General features: G+C 39.6%; 1 protein-coding gene across 3 annotated transcripts in view; it reads left to right on the top strand.

Moving 5' to 3' along the window:
- Nucleotides 1-23,548, top strand: part of pde4ba (phosphodiesterase 4B, cAMP-specific a) — a 197,060-nt gene that overhangs the window by 137,359 nt on the left and 36,153 nt on the right. For all 3 annotated transcript variants that reach the window (XM_061034965.1, XM_061034966.1, XM_061034967.1), the window contains 3 exons: nucleotides 103-139; nucleotides 297-367; nucleotides 2,316-2,368. In XM_061034965.1, the coding sequence (XP_060890948.1) occupies nucleotides 103-139; nucleotides 297-367; nucleotides 2,316-2,368 (161 nt within the window). The remainder of the gene's footprint in view (nucleotides 1-102; nucleotides 140-296; nucleotides 368-2,315; nucleotides 2,369-23,548) is intronic.

The raw sequence follows: 23,548 nt of genomic DNA, 5'->3' as shown, positions 1-23,548 counted from the left end.
CTTATGAGCTTTATGCAACAACAACCTGATATATTCTTGTGTGTACTTCTGTTGATGATGTCTGTAACCACCTCTCTTGGTTTTATCTGTGTTTCATTGCAGACATGGAGATGACCTGATCGTAACGCCTTTTGCTCAGGTAAACGTCTTTCTCAAAAGGAGTCAGATATCACCTTACATTTTTAATAACTTCTACATGGTTTCAGATTTGTAATTTTAATGTGAGCAAACTCAATTAAAATATTAAATAAGTGTTATGAAAACAATTCTTATGATGATTTCCTCTGCCTTTCTAGGTTCTTGCAAGCCTTCGAAGTGTGAGGAATAACTTCACTGTCCTGACAAATGTCCAGTGTGCCTCAAGCAAGTAAGTGTTTGTGAATCAAAACAAGCCTTTACACTATTTTCTTTTACATAGTTTCAGTGACCTGCTTTGACATCTTTGGAAAAATACTTCTCGTGGACTCTTGGAGGAGCCGGCTAATAATAAAACATGACTTATATTTTTATTATAATCATGGGAACCTTTTAGAGAGAGTCATAAATCTTCTTATAGTCCATCTTCTCTCTCTCTCGCTCGCTCGCTCTCTCTTGGGATTCACTATTTTGATTGAGTGCAGAATTTATTTTAAAACAGTGAGAAAGTTTTTCAGTAAATCTTGTGGAACTGAAACAAAATCAAACTCCTCCACTCCTCCTAAATAATTAAAAGGCTTAACTGCATATTTTAAAATCACAAAAAATTGTGAATTTCCTCGGATGACCATCATGTGCAGTAAGTCTGCAGTTACTTCATTTGACCACAAGGTGGAAGTGTCGGGCTTTAAACTGACTGATGTGTGACACCTGACATCACAGCTGTTTCCACCAATCACAGATGAGCACCTAAAGTGGTCCAGCAATATTTTTGTTTGCTATTGGCTTACAAGCTTAAATTTAACCTTTTACCCTGTTTAATTTTCTATTTAAATGTTTTATTGATCTTAACATGTACACTGTTTTTTATTCTGTTAAGCACTTTTTGCTGCATGTTCATCTGAAGGTACTTTATGATGAAACACATAATGCAGTAGATTCATAAATACTCCTCACAGAAAACACAAGTTTAATATGGTGTTGCTCCTCATACAGTGCATTTGATAAGAAAGCTAGTCCCAGTCCTGCAGTGCAGCAAGTTCGACTGATTCATTTTGCACATGATTTAGGATTTCAAAGGTCTAGACAAGGTCAGAAAAGGTTTAGAATAAAGAAAGCTTTGTACGTTTTCCCTAAGCTATAACAGACGTTTTAGAGTTACCTGCTTTATATATCAACTAATAGAAACCAAAATATTAAGAATGTTTTAAAATGAAAAAGAAATGTAAAAAAGAGACCACAACAAGGCGTTTTCAAAGTAGCGTATTCATATTTTTTTTTATGTTGATAAGGTAATGAATAAACTGAACTATGCTTTCAGCTTCATTATTCTATTTAAAGCAACACAATGCTTTACAGACGCAGACGCTTACAGCATCACACCTCCCTTTGAACACATGTATGAAGGCCAGCTTCAGTTCTATTCTTCTCTGTAAGGGCTTACAGGTGTGTGTGTGTGTGTGTGTGTGTGTGTGTGTGTGTGTGTGTGTGTGTGTGTGTGTGTGTGTGTGTGTGTGTGTGTTTCTAAAGCTGCTCTCTCTTCTCCTACGTGCTGTATTAACCCTGAGTCTGCTGTACTGAATAGCAGCGGCAGGTGTGACCTACATTCAGCTCCGACACTTTTACACTCACACACAGGCCAACATGCTTTAACACACAGAAATCAAACTTCATATTCAAACAAGATCTTACAGATGACCAATAAGTCCGAGCCGAAAGGAGATTAATCAACACACGTTCAGCCGTCCATCCTCCGGCTGTCACTCACACACTGACTCAGATCCTGTGCAGACATTTGTCTCATTAAAATGCAAAATAGTCACTTTGGTGAAGTGAATATACATTTTTTAAATGATTATATCACTGAGTTGACCCTAATGGAAATAAATGCTAACAACAAACACTTATAATGACATGCAACAGGATTAAATGGAGAAAATCTGAACATGTACTTTAAGGCTCTGTTACAATAAAAATATCACAACTTAAGTAACTCAATGTTCACGTTATCCCCGTCTGTAATGCAAATAACAACATTACCCAAATGTTGATTATTTCCTTTCACCCAGAACCAAACCTAAAGTGTGAGAAAATGTGATTGTTTATTTGGGGAGAATAAACCTTTAAAGATGAAGACTGTCCATTAATGTCTTTATTTTGTCCATTGTTCCGTCTTGCAGGAGGTCTCCTGTAGCACCGACTCAGCCTCCAATCACCAGAGTTTGTCTACCAGGTAAGAATCTGACCTCTGTAAAGCTGCTTCAACAACTCCTCTCTTTTTCCTATCTTGCTTATATCTGCCTGGAACTTTTTTCCAGCAGACATTTTTGTCTTGCTCTCTCTGTATTCTCCTCTCTCTCTCTCTCTCTCTCTCTCTCTCTCTCTCTCTCTCCACTTCTTAATCCGTCTTGTCCTTTGCTCGTGAACTTGCGTACGTGAGGGCGTCGAGCTTTCCCTTTTTTTGTTTTTTTTCCACCCTCCGTCTCCAGACTCTGGGTTGTTGTCCAGACTATTTTGTCATCAAGCTCATTAAGCGTGTTCAGAGACAATTCAGCTGCTTGTTTGAGACGCACAGTGTGGTCTATTACAGCGACAATGCTCCCTGTTTTTCTTTCATCAGGTTTTATTTTAACGAGCTGTGTGTGTGTGTGTGTGTGTGTGTGTGTGTGTGTGTGTGTGTGTGTGTGTGTGTGTGTGTGTGTGTGTGTGTGTGTGTGTGTGTAAATGTATATGTACATGTATTAGGCAGTGACACACAGTGTGTGTGTGTGTGTGTGTGTGTGTGTAAATGTATATGTACATGTATTAGGCAGTGACACACAGTGTGTGTGTGTGTGTGTGTGTGTGTGTGTGTGTGTGTGTGTGTGTGTAAATGTACATGTACATGTATTAGGCAGTGACACACAGTGTGTGTGTGTGTGTGTGTGTGTGTGTGTGTGTGTGTACTGTAAAGTGCGAGCGACTTTCTGGTGTGCGGTGTTCAGCTTTTTGGTGCTTTAGAAACTTTGAGTTTATTGTTTATCCGTGTGACCGCTACTCTGCCGTCTTGGTCCACTCTCACAACTCGTATGGCGTTGTTTTTGGGCCTGAGCAGGGAGCTGTGTCGGCTGAATCTCCCCTACAAATGTCTTTATTTCTTTTAAAATGTAGGACCACATGTATGTTTTGAGTAGGAATAAATACGATTACACACATGGTCGTGTCTTCGTGCAGGTTTTAGCGCTACAGTCTTAGTTATCTGCATTCTGTGAAATCTTCAAAACAGTAAAGTTTCGACTCTGTTGGCAGATGTTCCCACAGTGGAGGCAGAACACTAGAAAAACAGCGACATGTTATGTAAGGAGACACACACAATGAAACTAAGAACTGAGCGTAGATAACCACCAAAAGATAAACTTGTTTTGTGTGAAACCAGCTCGGGTCAGATATGACATCTAAGATGAGAGCGTGATAAAGAAGCTTCAGTCAGTCCAGCTTAAGTTATAAGATAAGTGTGTGTGTGTGTGTGTGTGTGTGTGTTTTCTTTTTTCAGTCTGAGTGCAGTATTTTACAGGATACGACCACATTTTAGAGAAAACATTCTTGTTTCACATGTGTATTTGAAGGTGGTTCGTTTAATCATGGAATTACGAGAGAACAAAGCAACAAGTTCTATCCACGATGTGTGTGTTTGTGTAAGTCTGTGGTTTGTATAGGCAGCCTATAAAAACACTGACGTGTGTATAATGGAGTGTTTCGGTGTGTGGTTGTATTTTTTTTCAGTTTACGATTTTGAAATTGGGGATTGTTTAGGTGTATGATTAAGATGAGTGGCATGCTTATACATCATTGTGAGTAAAGCGTGTGTGTGTGTGTGTGTGTGTGTGTTTGTGTTTGTGTAATGTGGGGAGGTGTTCCTGTGGCTCTGATTGACGTCAGTGCGCCTGTATGTGGCTTCTGTTAACTTCCTGTCAAAGCAGATGGACTCAGTTTTCACTTCCTCCTTCAGAACCGCAGCTCATCAGGTGCTCTGAGTGTGTGTGTGTGTGTGTGTGTGTGTGCATGTGCTTGACAGATTGGGGGAATGTGTGTGTGTGTGTGTGTGTGTGTGTGTGTGTGTGTGTTTCTGGTAAACCTAAAGCCTTATATTGCACATAATGACTGTTCTGCTCAAGAGCGAACAAAGATGTCACTGATGCATAAAGACAAACTTGATTTCTTTGCATTTTTAAAGATAACGTATGAACTTCATCACCGTTTGCATGAACAGCCTCAATTCATCCTGTTGATCACTTTTTCTGCTGGTCTTGAACCTGTCAGAAGATGGACAAGAAATGTATCATACTTAAGGTTTAAAGACCGCAACTTTGTGTCTCTCTGTATCATCTTACCACAGCATCACAAATGACATCCACTGTTTTCTTTTCGTCTGTGGCCATGTGCTGAAAAGTTGTTTCAAATGACACTGAGAAAGAAATCACCGCATTAGCTCAGATTTTAATTTTTCAGTTGTGAAATCCTCTTGCTCATATTTATTTTTTCTTTCATATTTGCTCACATGGCAAATGAATGATTCAAGATTCCAACAGTTAATGCTTCATCTCAATTACTTAGAGTTTGGTTGAATGCAGTGAACATTTCCTGTACCTGTTTCTATCTCTACCTCTGCCACCACCACCCCCCTCTTCTTCTCTTCATACTCGGTCTCTCCAGCTTCTTTTTTTTCCACCCCTAGAGTTTTTATTTTCCTTTTCATTCCTCTGTCTGTCTGTCTCTCTCTCGCTTTATTGTCAACAGAGGAGGGGGGGGGGGGGGGGCAGGAAGACTGAGGCAGGAAGTGGAGGATCAGATTGTTCCTGTTTTGCTGTCTCAATACTGTCGTAACTTGACGGAAACCAGGAGGCATTATGTGTGTGGATGAAGTGTGTGAGTGAGTGTGTGTGGGGGATGTGTGTGTCAGCTCACATGAGAAAAATAGGAAGCAGAGAGAGACAAAGAGCCATTGTCTTGAGCCCACACACTGCACAAACATGCAGACGCTGACAACAATGATATGACACGTAAAAACCTGCAGAGCTTCATCATCACACACACATTGAAGCCCTTTAAGTCTCCATGCAGACAAATGAATGTCGAGTCAAAGCTGCAAATGATGCCAATTTTTAAATTCCGCTAATGAGATGTATCAAATCATTTCTTAGTCATGAGACAAAACACATTCTGCACTGACGCTCTGCAAACGACAGCTCCAGATTTCTCAATAGTCTGTTCAGGTGACTCTTCTATACGCACCTGGTGACTGACTCTGATTCTACACTGTAAGAAGATATCTGCACACACCATCATCTTGGAGATACCTTTGCAACTTTACAGCTCTTCTATTGTACATATATGGTATTATTTTGTTTTATATAGTTTTAATCTTTACTATATGGCAAGTCGTTCAGGAAATTAATACATTGAATGAAAACTTGAATATACGGAATGAAATCTGAATATATTGAATGAAACTTTGAATATATTGAATGAAAACTTGAATATATTGAATGAAGTCTGAATATATTGAATGAAACTTTGAATATATTGAATGAAACTTTGAATATATTGAATGAAAACTTGAATATATTGAATGAAGTCTGAATATATTGAATGAAACTTTGAATATATTGAATGAAACTTTGAATATATTGAATGAAAACTTGAATATATTGAATGAAACTTTGAATATATTGAATGAAAACTTGAATATATGGAATGAAAACTTGAATATATGGAATGAAAACTTGAATATATTGAATGAAACTTTGAATATATTGAATGAAACTTTGAATATATTGAATGAAAACTTTGAATATATTGAATGAGGTCTGAATATATTGAATGAGGTCTGAATATATGGTTTCATTCAATATATTCAAAGTTTCATTCAATATATTAATTTCCTGAACGGCTTGCCATATTACTATTTATTGTATTTTGTTCTGTTTCCCTGTCAGTAGGAGTACTGCTGATTTTATTTTCTGCTCTTCTGTTCATGGTTTTTGGACTAAAAGCACAAACACAAATTCCTCAGAGATCAGTTTGGTGCAGTGATAGTGATTTAAAAAAGTTGATTTATTTACATGCTTCCCACCACAGGGTCTTGCTTACTATTTTTTTTACCAACCTAAATGATACCATAACATATAACTTAGTTTACACTATTGAAGAGTATCAGGATGAGTGTGTGTGTGTGTGTGTGTGTGTGTGTGTGTGTGTGTGTGTGTGTGTGTGTTTGAGGGATTTGATCCACAGCTATTCAGCAGGGTGCTTGGGAGAGACACTAAACCTCACATTGTACTCGTGATGGAAACTGTTAGATGATGATAGTCATCATCATAATGGCTTTGCTCAAGAGGCCCAACAAGGAAAGGTCACGGAAGAAGTTGTCAGTGCAGAGTTAAAGGATTTCTTAGAAAGCTGTTATATGAAACAAATATGTGTCCCCTTAATCCAAACGGTACACTAATGGAGTGCATATAACACACTGGATTTTACAGGTTAAGTAAATATTAGATAACTTGGAATCACTCAGTGTTTGGCCTTAACAAAGCTGTGACATCATCAGCTGGTTGTAACTGTTGAAAGGTTTAGATTTAGAGTTTATATTCATATTATATATTTCTTCCCCATGTTTTGTATTCATATTATATACTAATGTGCTTTGAGAGATTTCTTGTGTTCCGCAGCTGTGCGACCTACTACCCTTCGGGGACAAATAAAGTGATTGACTGATTGAGGTCGAACCATCCGTTTGCCAAAGGCAGCATAAAAACAGCAAGCTCCTAATGTACGTCAGAGTGTAACTTTAGCTTTCAAACCAAGGTTGCATTAGGAAAACGAATGGATGCAAGCTTTGTGCTTAAAAATAGGGTTTAAAAAAAACAATAGATTTACTTGTGCTATGTGCTTGGTGCCATTGCTTGAATCAGTATTGTTTTTGCTGTTCTTACCCCAAAGAGAGAAAAAAGGGTAAAGATACTGTGGCATACTTTCTAAAGGCAACCAATTAAACAGTGCTGTGTGTTCTAATTAAACTCAGGGTGTGTGTGTGTGTGTGTGTGTGTGTGTGTGTGTGTGTGTGTGTGTGTGTGTGTGTGCTGGACCAACACTATCTTGTATCAAGTCACACCCCAAAAAACCTTTCACTTTTGAGTGGTGAGTGGAAATATCCACCGAGCCATGCAAGAGCGTAATTATCTGTTTTCTGCACTTCTTCTTGTTCAAATATTTTAACAACACTGAAGCCCAAACTATCTGATCCCACACGAGGGAGGAAAAATACCGTTCAAACATCTTTCTTTCCTCACAGGAGACGGCACTGATAAATACGATACCATCGTTGTTTGTCAGGTAATAGAGTAAAAAGATACGACGGTAAGATAGCAGATAGAAAGGTCAAATGAGCCTTACATGACTCTCAACCTTTCCTTGTACAAGATTTTCAAAAGCACTGACTGACAGTCTTTTATTTGACTGAAAGTGAAGTTACAAGTATTTTTCAAATAGTTGTTGCGGTTATGCATTTTTTAAACTTAATAACACTTCGGTCTTCATATTTCTTTTTTTTTTGATACTTTATTTTTATTGATATTTTCAGAGTAAAACAAGACAAAAGAAAAGAAGGGAATAAAAAAAAGGAAAGAAAATAAAAAATTAGTAAAAAGGGGGGGGTTTGCCTGCAGCCATTTCCGTGTGATTGCTTTCGTAGCTGCAACCAGAAGGACTTTATAGAGATATTTATCGTCTGACATGAGATTGTCCGGGATTTTGCCCAAGTATAGTATGATAAAAGAGCAGTCCACGTTTATTCTAAACATGACACTCAGTACTTCTGTAACCTCCTTCCAAAACGGCTGGACCTGTGAGCAATCCCAAAATATGTGAAAGTGCTCTGCCATTGATTTATCACATTGCCTCCAACATTTGTTCTGACCCTGAGAACCCTGCTGCGGGTTATAAGGAAACGAATTAAGTTCTTCCCGCCAGGCCCTTGAGCAGGTCGCTGTGACCTGATTGGTCTTCATATTTCTGCGTCTTTCAACATTCCTGTTATTGAGTGTGTTAATGAAAACCGTAAAGGAGGCTCATTGTTTTTACAGAGCTTTTATCACGTCATAATCACTAACAGGTTAGGGAGGTCTGCTAGCACATGTGCGGAAGTTTTCCACATAATCCAGATCCTCTGATCCAAAGCAGCTGTTGAGTGTGTTGTGTGTCTAAACATAGGAAATATTCAGTCCAATTTCTGCAGTATTCAGCTGTGTGAGAACCCCCACAAAGGTGTGACTCCGCTTCCTGATCAAGTTGACCTCAGTGATGAAATGCTGTCATACAGGATGTATGTGAGGCAAAGGGCTAGTGAACTCTCCGGCTCTGTAGTACGGAGAGAGGTGTCAACAAGTTGGCTTTTCCAAATCCCATTGTGCCTCTCCATTGTGTGGGTGTTTTTTGTATGGGGCCCTCCATCACATTGTCCCCCCACATGAAGCCACATGTGTTATTTCAAAGCTCAGAGCTGCAGTTTGGTTAACGTTGAACAATAAGATAACAGTATAGATGAGAGGTATTTGGACAATGTGGAGAAAAAAAAACATGTGCAAACTGTACATTAGATGCATATGGTAAGGTTCATACAAAGGCCAAGGCTCTCTCTCTCTTCAACTCGTCTTTGTCAGGGTTAGCGAGTCAGCAATTAGCTCTAAACACAACAAAAAAAACTGCTTCAAAAAAGCTACTAGCACGTTCATTGACTGTCATTAGAGATGCACTTTTTTGCAAAATAAGTTCAAGTGGAACTTAACTTTGGGTACTCATCTATACCAAGTACCAATACAAGTACTTTTTAATGTCATGCAGTTCTCAAAATGACTTTGTAAGTTTTATTTTAATCACATGTGGTTCCTCGCTCTTTGTCTTTTTACAAATTAAAAACATGCCACGATGCAACAAGATCATAGTCTGTTGCTGACGTTATAACACTTTTTATGCACAAACATGGCACTGCCAGACATTTCCCTTTAACATGTAACATGTTGAGTGGATTTCTGTACCACACTACACAGAACAATAGAGGAAATCTTGAGATGTTATGTTGTCGTATTTTAGTGCTGACTGTGAGGATTAAGTCTTTTTCTGAAAAGTAAGAGGAAGGTACTTTTTGCTGAAAAGCAAGTTCTTTACATTATCAGCAGTGCTTCTGCTCTCATCAACAATAACATGTGACATTGAGCTAAAAAGTCTTTCACTTTCCACACTACTGCATGCTGCTGAAAGGTTTCTCCTTGACATTTAGGCCACAGCAGGAAACCGCACTTTGTTAACTCCTCAGTGCTGCAGTGGGCTGTCTTCCCGAGAAGTTGTTGTCTCTATCTGCAAAGCAGCATCCACTGGAGCACTGCTCAGAGATGTTGATGCTTGCTTATCTGCAGTCTTGTCCAGAAATGCTGTCCAGACTGCTGCTGGCCTGGGCCTTTCATAACTTTCTGGCAGGGGGAAACCCATAATACCCCCCCCCCCCGCTTGTTGGCCTCTCCTCCAGTCACCTTCTGCAGCTCCAGCATCACCATCCCTTTGGCCTCAGAATCAGTTTCGGTGTTCGAGACAAAACTATCTTTGTACCTAAAGTGAATGCATAACAATTATGGATTGTAAATGACAAACAGACAGACGGACAAAACTTCATACTTTGCCTCCAGCTTTTTCTACAAAGTTGGTTGTGGCTGACTCCTGCTGCTAGCTCTAGCAAACTCTTTGAACTCTGCTGTGTGCTGCTTCTTCAGAAGTTTAATCAAATCACTCATATTCAAAGAGCAAATTCTCGCCCCTCCACTTGATTTACAGTGCATAATAATAATAATAATAACTTTATTTCTATAGCACCTTTTAAAAACACAGGTTTACAAAGTGCTTTGACAAACAACAAAAACAAGAACAAACTAAACCAAACACAGAAGAACAGAAACAACAGCAAGAACAGAACAAATGTAAAATACTAAAAATAATTAAATACAATTCAACAGAAAAGAACCCAAAGTGCACGATACCCAACAGACATATATAACCCGACCATCACAAGAACCATCACAAGAACCATCACAAGAACCATCATAAGAACCATCATAAGAACCATCACAAGAACCATCATAAGAACCATCATAAGAACCATCATAAGAACCATCATAAGAACCATCACAAGAACCATCATAAGAACCATCACAAGAACCATCACAAGAACCATCACAAGAACCATCACAAGAACCATCACAAGTCTCTGTACCCTTCATTAGCAGCACCTGCGGAGGAGCTGGTTAAAAAATTGGTTTTCAAGACGAAGAGACGCCACAAGGAAGACGCGAGGACGCAGACACCTGAGAGACTGAATCTGAAGTAACATTTGTTTGTGTTTCAACACTTCACGGGTTCTTTTTACACAGGAACTAAACTGATATGAAAGAGAGGGCTGGCGGAGTGAACCGTATTAAATCAGATCAGGAAATGAAACATGAACAGCTTCGTTTTTTTATGAGCTGCATAACCTAATCTGGGAAATCTGAAAACAAACACTAACCTCAGCTTTTAAGGTATAAAAGTGTCTCCTCCTTTGCCAAATTCTCAGTTGCATAACATCAACTAAACCGAATCCACAAATTCTGTTTGTTGTTGTGGGCTCCAGTCCAGAACAAGAGAATAACCTTTCCTGCATAATTTCATCAAGATATTGTTTCATCTTTGTACCTTTCTATGCCAGCAGAGTTGAGAGAACATAGCAAATGTGCAATAAATGAAAAGAACGTCATCAATCTCTTTATCTCTCTCGCGTTACTTAATAAATCCGATACAAACTTGTACTCCATACGGTGACCCCAGTGCGTGCAGGAATGCGCTGAGGAGGTCACAGAGAGGAGGACAAGCGAGACAGACCAGGCAGGAGGGATGAGAGGAGGAGTTGAGGAGTGATGAGGTGAGGGGGCAGGAGAGATAAGGCTCGCCTTGAGGAGAGAGGAAGAATATGCAAGAAAATGTGTGGACTAAAGACGAAGAGCTGGAGAAATAAATTTACTTAGATATTGTAAAACCTCTGACGGGACAAGTGACATTATGCTCGTTAATCTTCAGATAACCACAATTACGTAAGGGATAAATGCTGCATTGCTAAATCATGCAACTAAACAAACCAAAGCTAGCCACCCAGGAGTTCAACCACCATCTTGATGGTTAATATCCCTATATAACACGAACTTTGCCTGCTCTGGTTTTCCTCTACCTCACCTGAATGTAAAAGCTTCAAACTCATTTTGAAGGATGAAAACTTTTACCAACAACAGAGAGAGAAACCCAAATTAAGCTGTAACGTCCGCAGGTGTTTTTGGTGCGGTGGGAATAGGGAAATGAAGTGTGTCCATAAGAGAGAAATGTAACTGTATGCTCTAAATAATTGATTCCAAAAAGATATAACTTGTAGTGATTGAAACAGACCACGGTATCGCTTCCCGTTCAAACCAACACAAACGTGAAATTTACAAGAAAAGGGCAGCTCAGGCCGCCGACAATGAAACATGGCAGATGGAGGGGTACACTAGAAAACACATTTACTGACTAGCTTCTATTAACAGAATATAAATAATTAAAAAACAAGAAATTCAAAGAATAAGGCAGAAAAAGAGAAACAAATTTGAAGGAAAAATGTGCAATTTGGTATTATATGTCTTCATAAAACTGGTTGATAATTACTAACAGAGTCTTAGCTTTCATTAGGTTTTCTGCATCAATCCAGTGATCTATCCGAACACCCTCGAGGAACTCTGTGCTGTCAGTCATTTGCATTTTGCAGGTGATAAAAATATATGACGCCTCACGTGTTGATCATCTGGAGGTCATGTCTTTACGCTGCAGTAAATAAGCACATCGCTTCAGAGGCTGCTTTGTAGAGCTATTTTTAGCAGCGCTGCTTTTCATGTGCCGTTACTCCAAACACGCTGCACATACACACACAAAGAATGTATGCAGTGTGTGCATCCATTCATTGACTAGAATCTCCTCTTTGCATGACTCCAAAAACATCCAAATATCTGCAATGGTGACCACAGTTCATCTCATAACCTTAGAGTTTGTATGCATACACATCAGGTGAATGAGTGAGTGACGGATTTGAAGAGCAGTGCAGGTTAAAATCCAGTCTTGGTCGGGCACTGTGTAACATCAGGGCTGGTTTTGAGTCTTGAAAGGTCATGTAGATTCTTTAGCGTTCTGCTCGTTAGAGACCTATTTCCAACGGTAGATATCTAACGTTAAAGATCCAGTGTGACAGATAATGGATCTCTAGGTAGGAATGTCAGCTGTATTGTAAAATTCTGCAACATTTTACAATCTTGCAATTATCAGATTGTATAAATCATATTCACTTTCCGAGTATTTTTTTAAACTAATAAAAAGTATTACTCTTTTGTTTCTGTTTTCCATCTGAGAGCGTTCTCATTCATTGAGTCGGCCATGTTGCTCTGTCATGTTTCTACAGTAGCAGAATGGAAAACCCCAAACCTATGTTCTTTTATTAGGTTTCATAAGGGACTGTTATTAGTTATGCTCGGTGGAGAAGGGTGAGGAGGGCACTTCTGGATTATTTGCCATTGCCAACCCTGATACCATTACACACTGCTGCTTACGTTTTTTTGTTAAACATTGATTTTATTCTTTTAGTTTATTTGTTAAAAACTGGAAAGTGCCTGTATCCTCATTAAAGCATGGCACTCCTATCTGCATGTCCTGTCGACAGTAGAGTCGAAACGCGTTGACAATCCCTGTTAAATAAAGGATTTTTATATGTTATCAGACTGCCTCTCCACACTTCATTTTTTCTCTTCTAATCAGGACAGTCAAACTTTTTTTATTAGCTATTGGACTACTGTCCCCTGTTCCTGAAGAGCACCTGATTTTTCTATATTTATTTAGTTTTTTGACCCAGTGCAGCACTCACTTCTATGTTTTTTCCTGTCTTTGAGCATTTGCTTTGATAGTTATTTAGTAATGCTTTTAAAGACACTCTGGAATCATGGGCGAGACACAACAACGTCTGTATTCCCTCTGGGTCAACAAACCGTCTTTTGTCCATGAGTTCATGTCGGACCAGTGGCAGCCTCGTGGTCCTGATAAGACATTAGTTTAATAAGGGATATTATGGCTGGGTTGGCATATGTAAATGTCACAGATACAGTATCTGCCAGCCTATTATTCTGTCTCTCACCTCACACTCTGCCGTACACGTCCACAAAATGCCAACACGAGCTGTTGCCATGGCAGCAGCTCCCTCCTTTTCCCTCCAACACTGTCACTATTCTGGTCTATGCAATGCTCTCTACATCCACAATTTCTTTCCTCTCTTCTCTGCTTTCTACAGGTGTATCTAGAAACATGTTCTTGGTCTTGTTTCTCTCTGTGTGTTGGCAGCTACAGTTAAAGGTCTCAGTATTTCTGTCCCCGGGTTGTCTTGTGTTACCGAAACTCTTAACTGCTTCCCGCTCCTAGATATTTTACAACCTAAATGGGATCTCCCAGATAAGTTTGGCTACTGTGCGGACCCCCCAAACATCACTTACATACGAGAGTGGTACAACCTCCTCCTACATCATTTATTGAGATTTAAGGCAGGAAACAGGGACAACATTCAGTGATTTACAAACATTTTCAAACCACAATCAAACAGATTCAGGTGTCCAGGTTTTGTGGTATAACGGTTTGTTTGCAAGACTTGAACACAGCCAACAGTTCACAATTGTCCACATATGGTGCAACATTGGGGTATCCAGCTTTGGGGGCAAATGAATACATGCTTCAACCCCATTCCAATCTCAAACACTTTCGGGTATCCATGTTTGTGGGCAAAATTTGGGTATCCATGTTTTGGGGGTGGGTGGGAGAGTTGAATACAATTCCATTGTTCTAATACATTCTTCAACAACAACAAAAATCCCCAAAAAAGCTGGCGGTATCCCGGCAGTGTGTCTTGTCACCAGGCAGGATAAGGGGGTGAAACATTAGAGGGAAGGAACTTGGATGGTGAGAAGGTTTGAGTTTCAATGCTGGGAACTGTTTATACAGCTGACGGGAAAGGCTGTGATATCTTTACTTTCACCTCTGATTTACTGTTACTGCTCTTTGAGAGGTAAACAAGCACAAGAGTATTTGTGTGTTTGTGTTTAGTTCAGTCTGTGTTGTTCGACCGTGCCTGAGTAGCAACAATAAAAAGGTCTCCATGTTAGGAGTGGATTCAGGAAGCATGTGTACTTGGGAAGGATTTGACCCAGAACATCTACCGGTAATGCTCAGCCTATTGGCCTTTGACAAGATCTTGAGAGCCGTACTACATAACAGCCGTAACAGGTACTTTAGATTTCTGGAAACTTTGTATGACTGCATATCGGCGACCTTTTAAATGTTCCTGGCAGTGGTGGCACATCTACACATGTGTGTAAGTAGCTGCTGCTTACTGACAATAGCTGAATGAAAGATAGCAACACCCTGTGATGTTCAGTCTGGGTTATGTAAAACAAAGGTCATACTCAGTTTATAGCTGCTGCTGCTATTCATTCTCTAATGATAGAGCAACCTTTTTCCAGTTATTGCACACTGGGGTTGAAACCAAATTATTTCAGGTGTGTTCTGATTTACCAACGGACCCAGTTTAACCTCTTGTGGATGAATCTCAACAATTTAAAGGACAGTAAAAAGATTTAATGGAAGGGGTCAAAGGGCTGAATTTGTTTATTGCAATTTAGAAAGAAAAAAAAATGTTAATCAGTATTTTTGATGCATTTTCTAATCATTCATTTGCTTTAAAATACAGATTTAAAACTGGCAAATCTCATTTCGCTTGAAGCCTTTGATTCTATCTTTAATCAATCAATCAAACTTTATTTGTGTAGCACTTTTCATACAACAAATGTATCCCAAAGTGCTTTACATCAACATTTAATCAAACAGCAACAACATGACTCCCTCCCCCACCCCTATCCCACAATCCAAACACTAAGGTAAAAATAACTGGATAAGAACAGGTACTGAGGAAACGCTATCATTTATTCTAAATGAGGAAAGACAGGAGGTTCAAAATGTAATAAAACTAGATGAAATGAGATTCAGTTAAAAGCTCTACTAAAAAGGAAGGTCTTGAGTTTACATTGTGTTCTGCCCTCAGGTCTCCTGTTAAATTGTTAATGACCAAAAACACAAGACCATTGGACAGTGCCTGTGTTTTTGAAGTGTTATCTTGTGTTCACAACTTCTGCACTTTGCAATTTCTCGTAATTTATTGTTTGTAATTGTTATAGGTTTCTTTCTTATTCATGCTGATGCTGCCCTCTTGGTCAGGTCACTCTTTTGAAAGAGATCTTGATCTCAGTGGATGAATTACCCGGTCAAATAAAGGTTCTGTATTAACAAGATGATTATCTAGGAATAATAAGTTGATCTGATCTGAAAGAAACAAGATACCAAATACCTCAAAATCCCAACAGAAGCTCATTTAGACATCGTAAAGAAGCAAACATCCCCAGACGGTTTAGTTGAAATGTAAAAACAAAAAAATGACATTGAGAAAAAAGGAAACTTCTCTACAGGTGGAAGAGGAGTCTCTTCCTTTTTATTTGTTATTCAGTAACTTTCCAATCTAAAAATGTGTTTCCTAAGAATGTGAAACTTCACTTCAATAGGTAAACATTCAGTATCTTAAACTAATCCAATCTAACATAATAACAGCTGTGTGATAATTCTACCCTCATGAAGGTTATGTTGTTTATTATTGAACTCAATGGTGTACTGTTGGAGTTGACTATGCGTGATGCTGTTGTATTACACTGTGTTATACAGAGAGGTATTTGTGTTTTAGCCTTCGTTTTATGATATGATATGAGGCGGACAAAAAAATATAAACACCTGCAACAAGATGGTGTGATGAATTTATATACGTAGGACAAGACAATGTCAGGTTTATATGAGATGCTTTAACCTCTGTTAGTTTAGTGCTGACACTCCAGGGCGTCCCTGTTTTCACTGAGAAGCCGGATGGGAACTACCAGAGGACAGATTTGTGTCCAGAAATGCGTCAAACTTTGGCTTGGCCAAAGGTGCATCGTGTGTGTGTGTGTGTGTGTGTGTGTGTGTGTGTGTGTGTGTGTGTGTGTGTGTGTGTGTGTGTGTGTGTGTGTGTGTGTGTGTGTGTGTGTGTGTGTGTGTGTGTGTGTGTGTGTGTGTGTGTGTGTGTGCAGTTGTGAACAGATTCCGAAACAGACTTGTGAAAACTCTGTGACCTTTATCTGAATGTGTGTCTTTGTCACCTTTCTGTCCATGGAAGGAAGTCCACACTGAGCAGGATTGTGACACTAATGAGGAAACAGGCCAGTGGGACAACGTCGATTTCCCCTCAGACACACACACACACACACACACACACACACACACACACACACACACACACAGGTGGTTAGAAACTCCCCTGCCGGCTCACTTCATCCATCTTTCTCCGGGGACAAATGAGTTCCTCTGGCGTGACAGGGGGACAAAGAGCAGACGGGGCCTGACCTGCGTCACTGACCTCAGCGTGAAAACTCTGAAACACTGTCATTACTCCATTCCACACTCATCTGTGACCTTGCTGGCTGTTTCACACTTTAGGCTTACACAACCATTGTGCTTTTCCTAACCACCTTACTGCTTACAGTTTGCATTGCAACTGTAACTGCTCCAGCTTGTTGATCGTTTTCACCTTGATCTCAGGAATTGGCTTAATTTAAGTCCTTATTACATCATATCTTCATACATCACAGCTGTTTTTTTTAATATCCGTTGTGTGTCACTCTGGTAGTTGATGAACCACTATTGGTCAGACAAGGCAATCATTGCTCCAGCGTTAAAGATTCACCCCGCCACCCATCGTACTGCACGTTCTGCCCGCTCGCCTCATAGACTGTAAATATTACGCTCGCCTGCCTGGGAGCTGGCGTCACTTTCCTGCGCCGTCCACTTTGCCATTTCTTTTTCGAGTTGGTTTGAATTCTGAGAACTTTTTAACATGGCAAGTTTGGAAAAGAAAAGCCAAAGACCTTTCGTTTTCATTTGAATGATGTCATACAATATGCATACATAGAGAGAAAAAGTATAATGCAAACTGGATGACTGAATATTCATTTTAAATATAGGTCAAATAATGCACCTATAATCTGAAAGTTAAAACGTGTTTCTGTTACTGTATTTTCATTTTAAAATTAGCATTTTCATTTTAATTATGATACAGATTTAGCGGGGCATTTTTTGAAAATGAAAAAGCAAATGTCATTTTCTTCTTCATTTTAATTTAGTCAAAGAATTCTGAAACTTAAAAAGCATTTCTGTTAATGCATTTTCAAATTAGCTTTATCATTTGAATTCTGATCACTAGTCGCTGCCATACTCTGGTAGTTGATGAACCACCATTGGTCAGAAAAGGCAATCATTGGATTGCCATTTATATTATTGGTTAGGGTTAGAATCAAAACATTTCTGGGGATCCCCTGACTTTATCTTCAGCTCCATTGTAAGGTTTCAATGTGTAGTTACTGATAAAACACCCTCCTGGATGAAATGTAGTCACTGCTTATCAACATGCATTTTAAATTTTTGTCTAATACATGATTCCTACAAAATAAAGAAGTCTTAATTTTTGTAGTTATAGCATTACAGGTCCGTTCCATGTGACAATTCACAGTGTCCCTGCTCGGCCGTCCTCTGTGTTCTCCCCACACAATAGGATTTTAGATTGTGATTTCAAATCGGGGGGCGGCCCCCGATTGTCTTCCGGGCAGATCGGGGAGGTTAAAATCACTCTTAACTCACCTCACACCACACGAGGAAGCATCAGTTATTCGGGCCTTTGCTGATTGTGGTCGGAATCGGGACCAAAAATCGGCCCCGATTGTCTTGTGAACATCCTCTGCAATAGCATGCTAGTATCATCATGGCGATGTAAGCATTCAGGACTGTTGTTTAGGGCAGCCTTACATAACTACTAGCATGGCTGTCAGGTGTCAGTAGTGGTACAAAAAGTTGTTGACAAAAGTATTAGCTTCCTAAATGTAGCAGTAGGTGGAAGTGTTTTAAATGAAGCGTTCTCTTCGTTTCATATTTACATTTTTTGAGTTTAAAGTAGTTTAGAGGAGGAAAAATCCCTGTTTATATCTGTTGCATTACATTTAACACCTATTGTGAAGGTGTACTCATTGGAGCCAGTTGTGTACCCAAGCAGTGCTCCAATGTTAAAATAATAATTCACACGATAGACGGGATAATAAACATGACATCAGACACTGCCTAAGTACTGGTGTACTTAGGCAGTTTTCTTATGACTCTCAAATGTTGCTAATACAAATGAGCACATAGAGTCCGGTACAAAATGTACATGATGTTGACCTAGGCAACACTCACAGTGACTTTTGTTGTACCTGCGTAAACACCTCCTTTCTGGGTCGCACCGTGTGTGTCGTTATGCAAACTGCTGCTTTTGTGCAGAGTATCAGCGGAGACATCAGCGCTGAGAGAAGAGCCTGTTCTCCACGATTTGAGATAAAACTGTTTATCTTCAGCGTCTCTGAGAAAAAGACAGACCTCCAGTGTTTACCTCACACTGGAATGTGTATATTGTACCCATGAACCAGTTCTCGATGTCTGTCTTGTCTGTGTATTCATACACGGTATGTGTCAGTAGATCACCATCAGCTCCACAAAGCTGCTTTTGTATCGTCTGTCTCGTTCTGTTGACTGTCCCACCATGTGTGTGTTTGGGTGTACAAAGTGACATAACGGCATGATGAGACTGATCGACCTGATCCAACAAAGCTTTGTGTTATGTTCATTTCTCTCTCCATGATTAAAACTGCCACTTATCTTGTCCTATTTTGATTATTAGCAACACATGTATCTATTTTCCTGTGTTGGTTAGTTAGTATGGGGACAGTGTGGTGCTCATTAAGAGGACCTTGTTGTTTCAGAGGTGCTTGACCTCAGGTCGTGTATTATCCTCTTCTCTCCTCCATTGAGTGCTCATTTCACATCCTCACACCCTAGCTGTTATGTGCTTCTGTGGTCAGCAGTCTCTTTGTGTTTAGTGTGTTCCACTCACAGCAGTGTCCTCCAATGACTTCTCCAGAGCAGAACCAATGGGACTGCTGCAGCTTGTGCACGTTGAGAAGAACTTTTTTTCTTTGCTTTAGGATCCACCATTTAACAGTCGTTGCTGCAGAAGATTCTGGTGCATGCTAAATGCATTTTTTTTTTTACTTTCATTCTGGCTCAAAACCTTTTTTTAATATGAATTCACTGACCACAGAATAGCAAGCAACTTCAGGAAATCAGTTCAAATTATCCATGTTTGAGCAAAGCTGCTGATGTTATCTAAATGAGATGAAATAAAAATAACTGTCCAGTCAGTGTTTCAAACACAGTTAAGTTTAAACAGATTTTTCTGAACTAATGATTCATTTATTGTAACATGTTTACTGCTCTTTATAGCCAAGACTGATTCTACACAGTAAAGATCAAAACTGAAGCGAACCTAAAGCTCTTCAACAACATGATTCACTATCATTATCATTTTTATTTAAAAAGGTTTTTGTGCTCCTTTGGAATATTTTTATTAAAAAACACAAAAATTTAAGTTTCTATAATCTTAATAAAGCTGAAAGCTTGATGGGTGAGTTGTCTGTAAGCGTAGCCATGTGGCCAACTTGAAAAAGTTGTGCAACAAAAAGATACCAAACAATAAAACAAAACAGCAAATAGTAATATGCATTTTATTATGCTTTTGTATGACTGGGAAAAGTGCAGAAGAAGTCGAAAAGTGGATAATGGTAATGACGATGGTCTTTGTTTGATAACGACGACTTATAAGATGGTTTCTATACTGATTAGAGCTCTCAAGAACTGCCCTCAATGTTGTGCTTTGCCTCTGGTCACTTCCTGTCAGCACCTGTGTGTCCAATCAGACTCAAAGCTGATCGTTTGCTCTTACTCACATTGTTCCCTTTTTTCTAGATCCTTGCTTGTGTTGTTCTTACTCTCTGATGTACGTCGCTTTGGATAAAAGAGTCTGATAAGTGAATTGTAGAATTTGAGAAGATTTCAGAAAACCATGGCCAAGTTTTGAATTACACACCTCATCAAACTGTCCTCTCCGTCACTCTCTCTCTCTCTGTTTCACTCTCTCCTTTGACGTTTTCCTGCCAATCACACTAACTTGCTACTGGGCTACTTTGACAAATGCACGTCCCTCTGTGTGTTCACATCTACACGTGTGTTTACTGTAAACCATCCTGCATCATCAGTTCATGAGTCTACCTGTATATGTACTGTATGTGAGTGAGGGCCTGCTGTCAGTGTGTGTGTGTGTGTGTGTGTGTGTGTGTGTGTGACAGATGTGGGTATCAGTTAGTTTGCTCTCAGAGAGGAGGTGAGAATTATCGCGGTCCTCCTCCAAACCGCCTGCCTCGGCGCTCGGCTCAGATCCGACTGTTTATGTGCTCGGACTCTTGGAGACAAGGTGACGTCATCAATAATATTTTCTAGCCAAGCTTCTGTATCACACGAGTAACATCAAGCGTTTGTTATGTGAGTGCATAACAGTACAGTATCAGTTCTCTTACTCACAACTCAGTCCATATCACCAGTCCGTCAGAAGAGGGGGAACCAATCTTGTTTTCACTTGTTGTGGAGACCAGGCTGCAAAAAAATACAGAAATATAAGTCTTCAACCATAACATGATTTTGATGAGAATCGTACAAATGGTAGTCAAAGGTCATGGTCTGTATGACTCTCTAACACTTTTTTGCTTTGACTCGAGAGTTTAAAGACAATTGTGAATACATTCAAAGAGAGATCTATTGAGATAAATCAACATTTGACATTTTTATTATTTACTTAGATTATTCTTAAGGTTTTTGAATGCCATTATAAATGTTCAGATGTACAGATGGGGTTGCTGAAATTTTATTTTATTAAGAAACAAAAAGTTCATGGATGTTATTATTATTTTTTTTTTTAAAGATTTATTTTTGGGCCTTTATTGTAGAGACAGGGACAGTGGATAGAGTCGGAAATCAGGGAGAGAGAGTGGGTAACGACATGCGGGAAAGGAGCCACAGGCTGGATTTGAACCTGGGCCACCTGCTTGGAAGACTCCATACAATGGGGCGCACGCACTAACCACTGCGCCACCATCGCCCTGTTATTGTTTTTTTTAAAAGGTAATTTAACAGATACACATGAAAAGTGATTTTCTGCCTTTGTTTATACCTCACGAGGAGCCAACAAATCAGGCTGCCGTTCAGAGTAACAGTGCTGGAATTGAGCACTTCATGACATATATAGAAATATTCTTAGATTTCTGACATTTAATCTTATTGGTTTGTAGTGACTTTGATACATAATTAATTTGTAACATTTAACTTGGATGCTCACCTTGTGTGCTTGTTGACATCAGTCCTGTTCAAGCTGAATGTGTTTATCTGAAGTTTATGCATGTTAGAATTCACAGCTCCTTTGAGGTAACATCCATAATTGTGTCTCGTTAATCAATCAAAAGAAAGTAATTAGCATTTTCTTATTCTATCAGCTAAGACCTGATATCCATCTGAAGGAGTTTCTATACAAGCAGTGTAGAAATGATGCACTCTTCTTCTTCTGCGTTTCCAGGATTATGTTTTTTTGTCTTTTCTTGTAGTTAGTGATTGATTGGGTTGTTGGCCTCTCTGACCTTCAGAGTGAGAGAGAAAGGGACAGAGGGATGGGTGAGCCTATTCTCTACACTGGAAATGTGTTGCGTGAGAGCTTAGCTCACTACCACATCAGATGGAAAGACATGCTCGCACTGTGTGTCAACACCACTCCTGTACTCCTCGTCCTAACCCTAACCTCTTTGTTGCTCTTGCTCCCATTAGTGGTTTTCGGCATTTTTTTATTTGATACCTGCATAAGATAACTTATCATCAGTAAGCCGGATGTGTTGAACCAAAGTTGAAAGCGATAATGTGTTTAATGTTTGCTTAAGCTGTTTGTTGTTCGCACTTCTGTTGGCAGCAACTGTTTCTGTTGTAACAACTGCTGCTGTTACATTACATCAGACGAGCAAGTGTTTGACTGTCATACATTTCCACAATACCAATATGTACATTTTGCTTCTTGTGCATTTACGATAGCACGACATTAGCCTCAAGTCAATGTCAATGTCCTCTTGTCACCTGCGTCCCGTTGGTCGGTACAGCCTACAGCAGAACAGATCATTGTGCCAGTTTGAAGCATAGATCATGTAATCATCGTCGTAGTGTCAGTGACATCATTTGATGGTCGTTTGAATTTTGACATTCTAGTTTGACTTACATACAGAAATCTCCTCCAGACCCCGAGTATTTTTTCCGCAGAAAATCCGAGTGAGCTGATGTCTGAACACGGCAGCATATACTCCGGAGATTTCAACTCGAGCCAATAGAAAGAGAATCACGTTTATATACAGTGACTGACTAAAGTGTCTGCACGCGACCTCTACGATCTCCGTGCTCTAATTAAACGTCTGCATTCTGTTTTCTGTTCGTCAGTATGTTGTTCTCCAACATACTTTGTGGTATGTTGTTTATTTACGTCACGTCTTACCTCAGGAAATCCCCCGCCCCCCCTCCCCTCTGACAGGGAAAGTCCCCCACTGTGAGGAGCATATGTGAACGACTAGGTCGGGACAATCTCCGGAGAAGTCCTCCTGTAATTATCTAGATATTATCCAGAGTGCATATGTGAAAACGGCTAATATGTGTCAATATGTCAATATGTTGGAGGCGGAGCTTATCAGTCAGTCAATCAGCGGCGGGAGCTCCAAATGTTTTTGCTTTACTTTTGGGAAACTATCATACGTCTATCTTTTTATACAGTCTATGGGTTGCACAGTACGATCTCATCTCAGTTTTTCTGGATATTCCACCAACACTTAAACCAATGTAGTATAACGGGTCAGGAGCTGTCGGACAATCACTAGGATTTTAAAGAACCACTTTAGTTTGTTGAGTTATTTAAGAAGGTAAAGCAAATATTGTATAAATATTACCTTTTACTGATCAGAGTTTACTGACTGAGCTGTGTGGCCTCACATAAGTTATAAAAAGATACCAGCTGATCGCCGGTCACGTTTCAGCGTCCCCCTGCCCTATAAACTCTCCAGTGTCAGTCCGGCGTCGGAGGAGGGTTAAAGAGGGTCGGAGGATTCCACACCGAGCAACTGACATCGTGATGGTTTCAAGAATAGCTGGCACCACCATCCAAGGGGAAAATGTTTCCAAAGGGGACAATCACAAGTCCCCAAAGAGTCTTTTAAAAATCAGACATAAG

Source organism: Labrus mixtus, chromosome 3 (assembly GCF_963584025.1).
Source record: "Labrus mixtus chromosome 3, fLabMix1.1, whole genome shotgun sequence".
NCBI lineage: Eukaryota > Metazoa > Chordata > Actinopteri > Labriformes > Labridae > Labrus > Labrus mixtus.
Note: the sequence above shows the minus strand (reverse complement) of the source record. Positions and strands in the feature narration are given on the sequence as shown.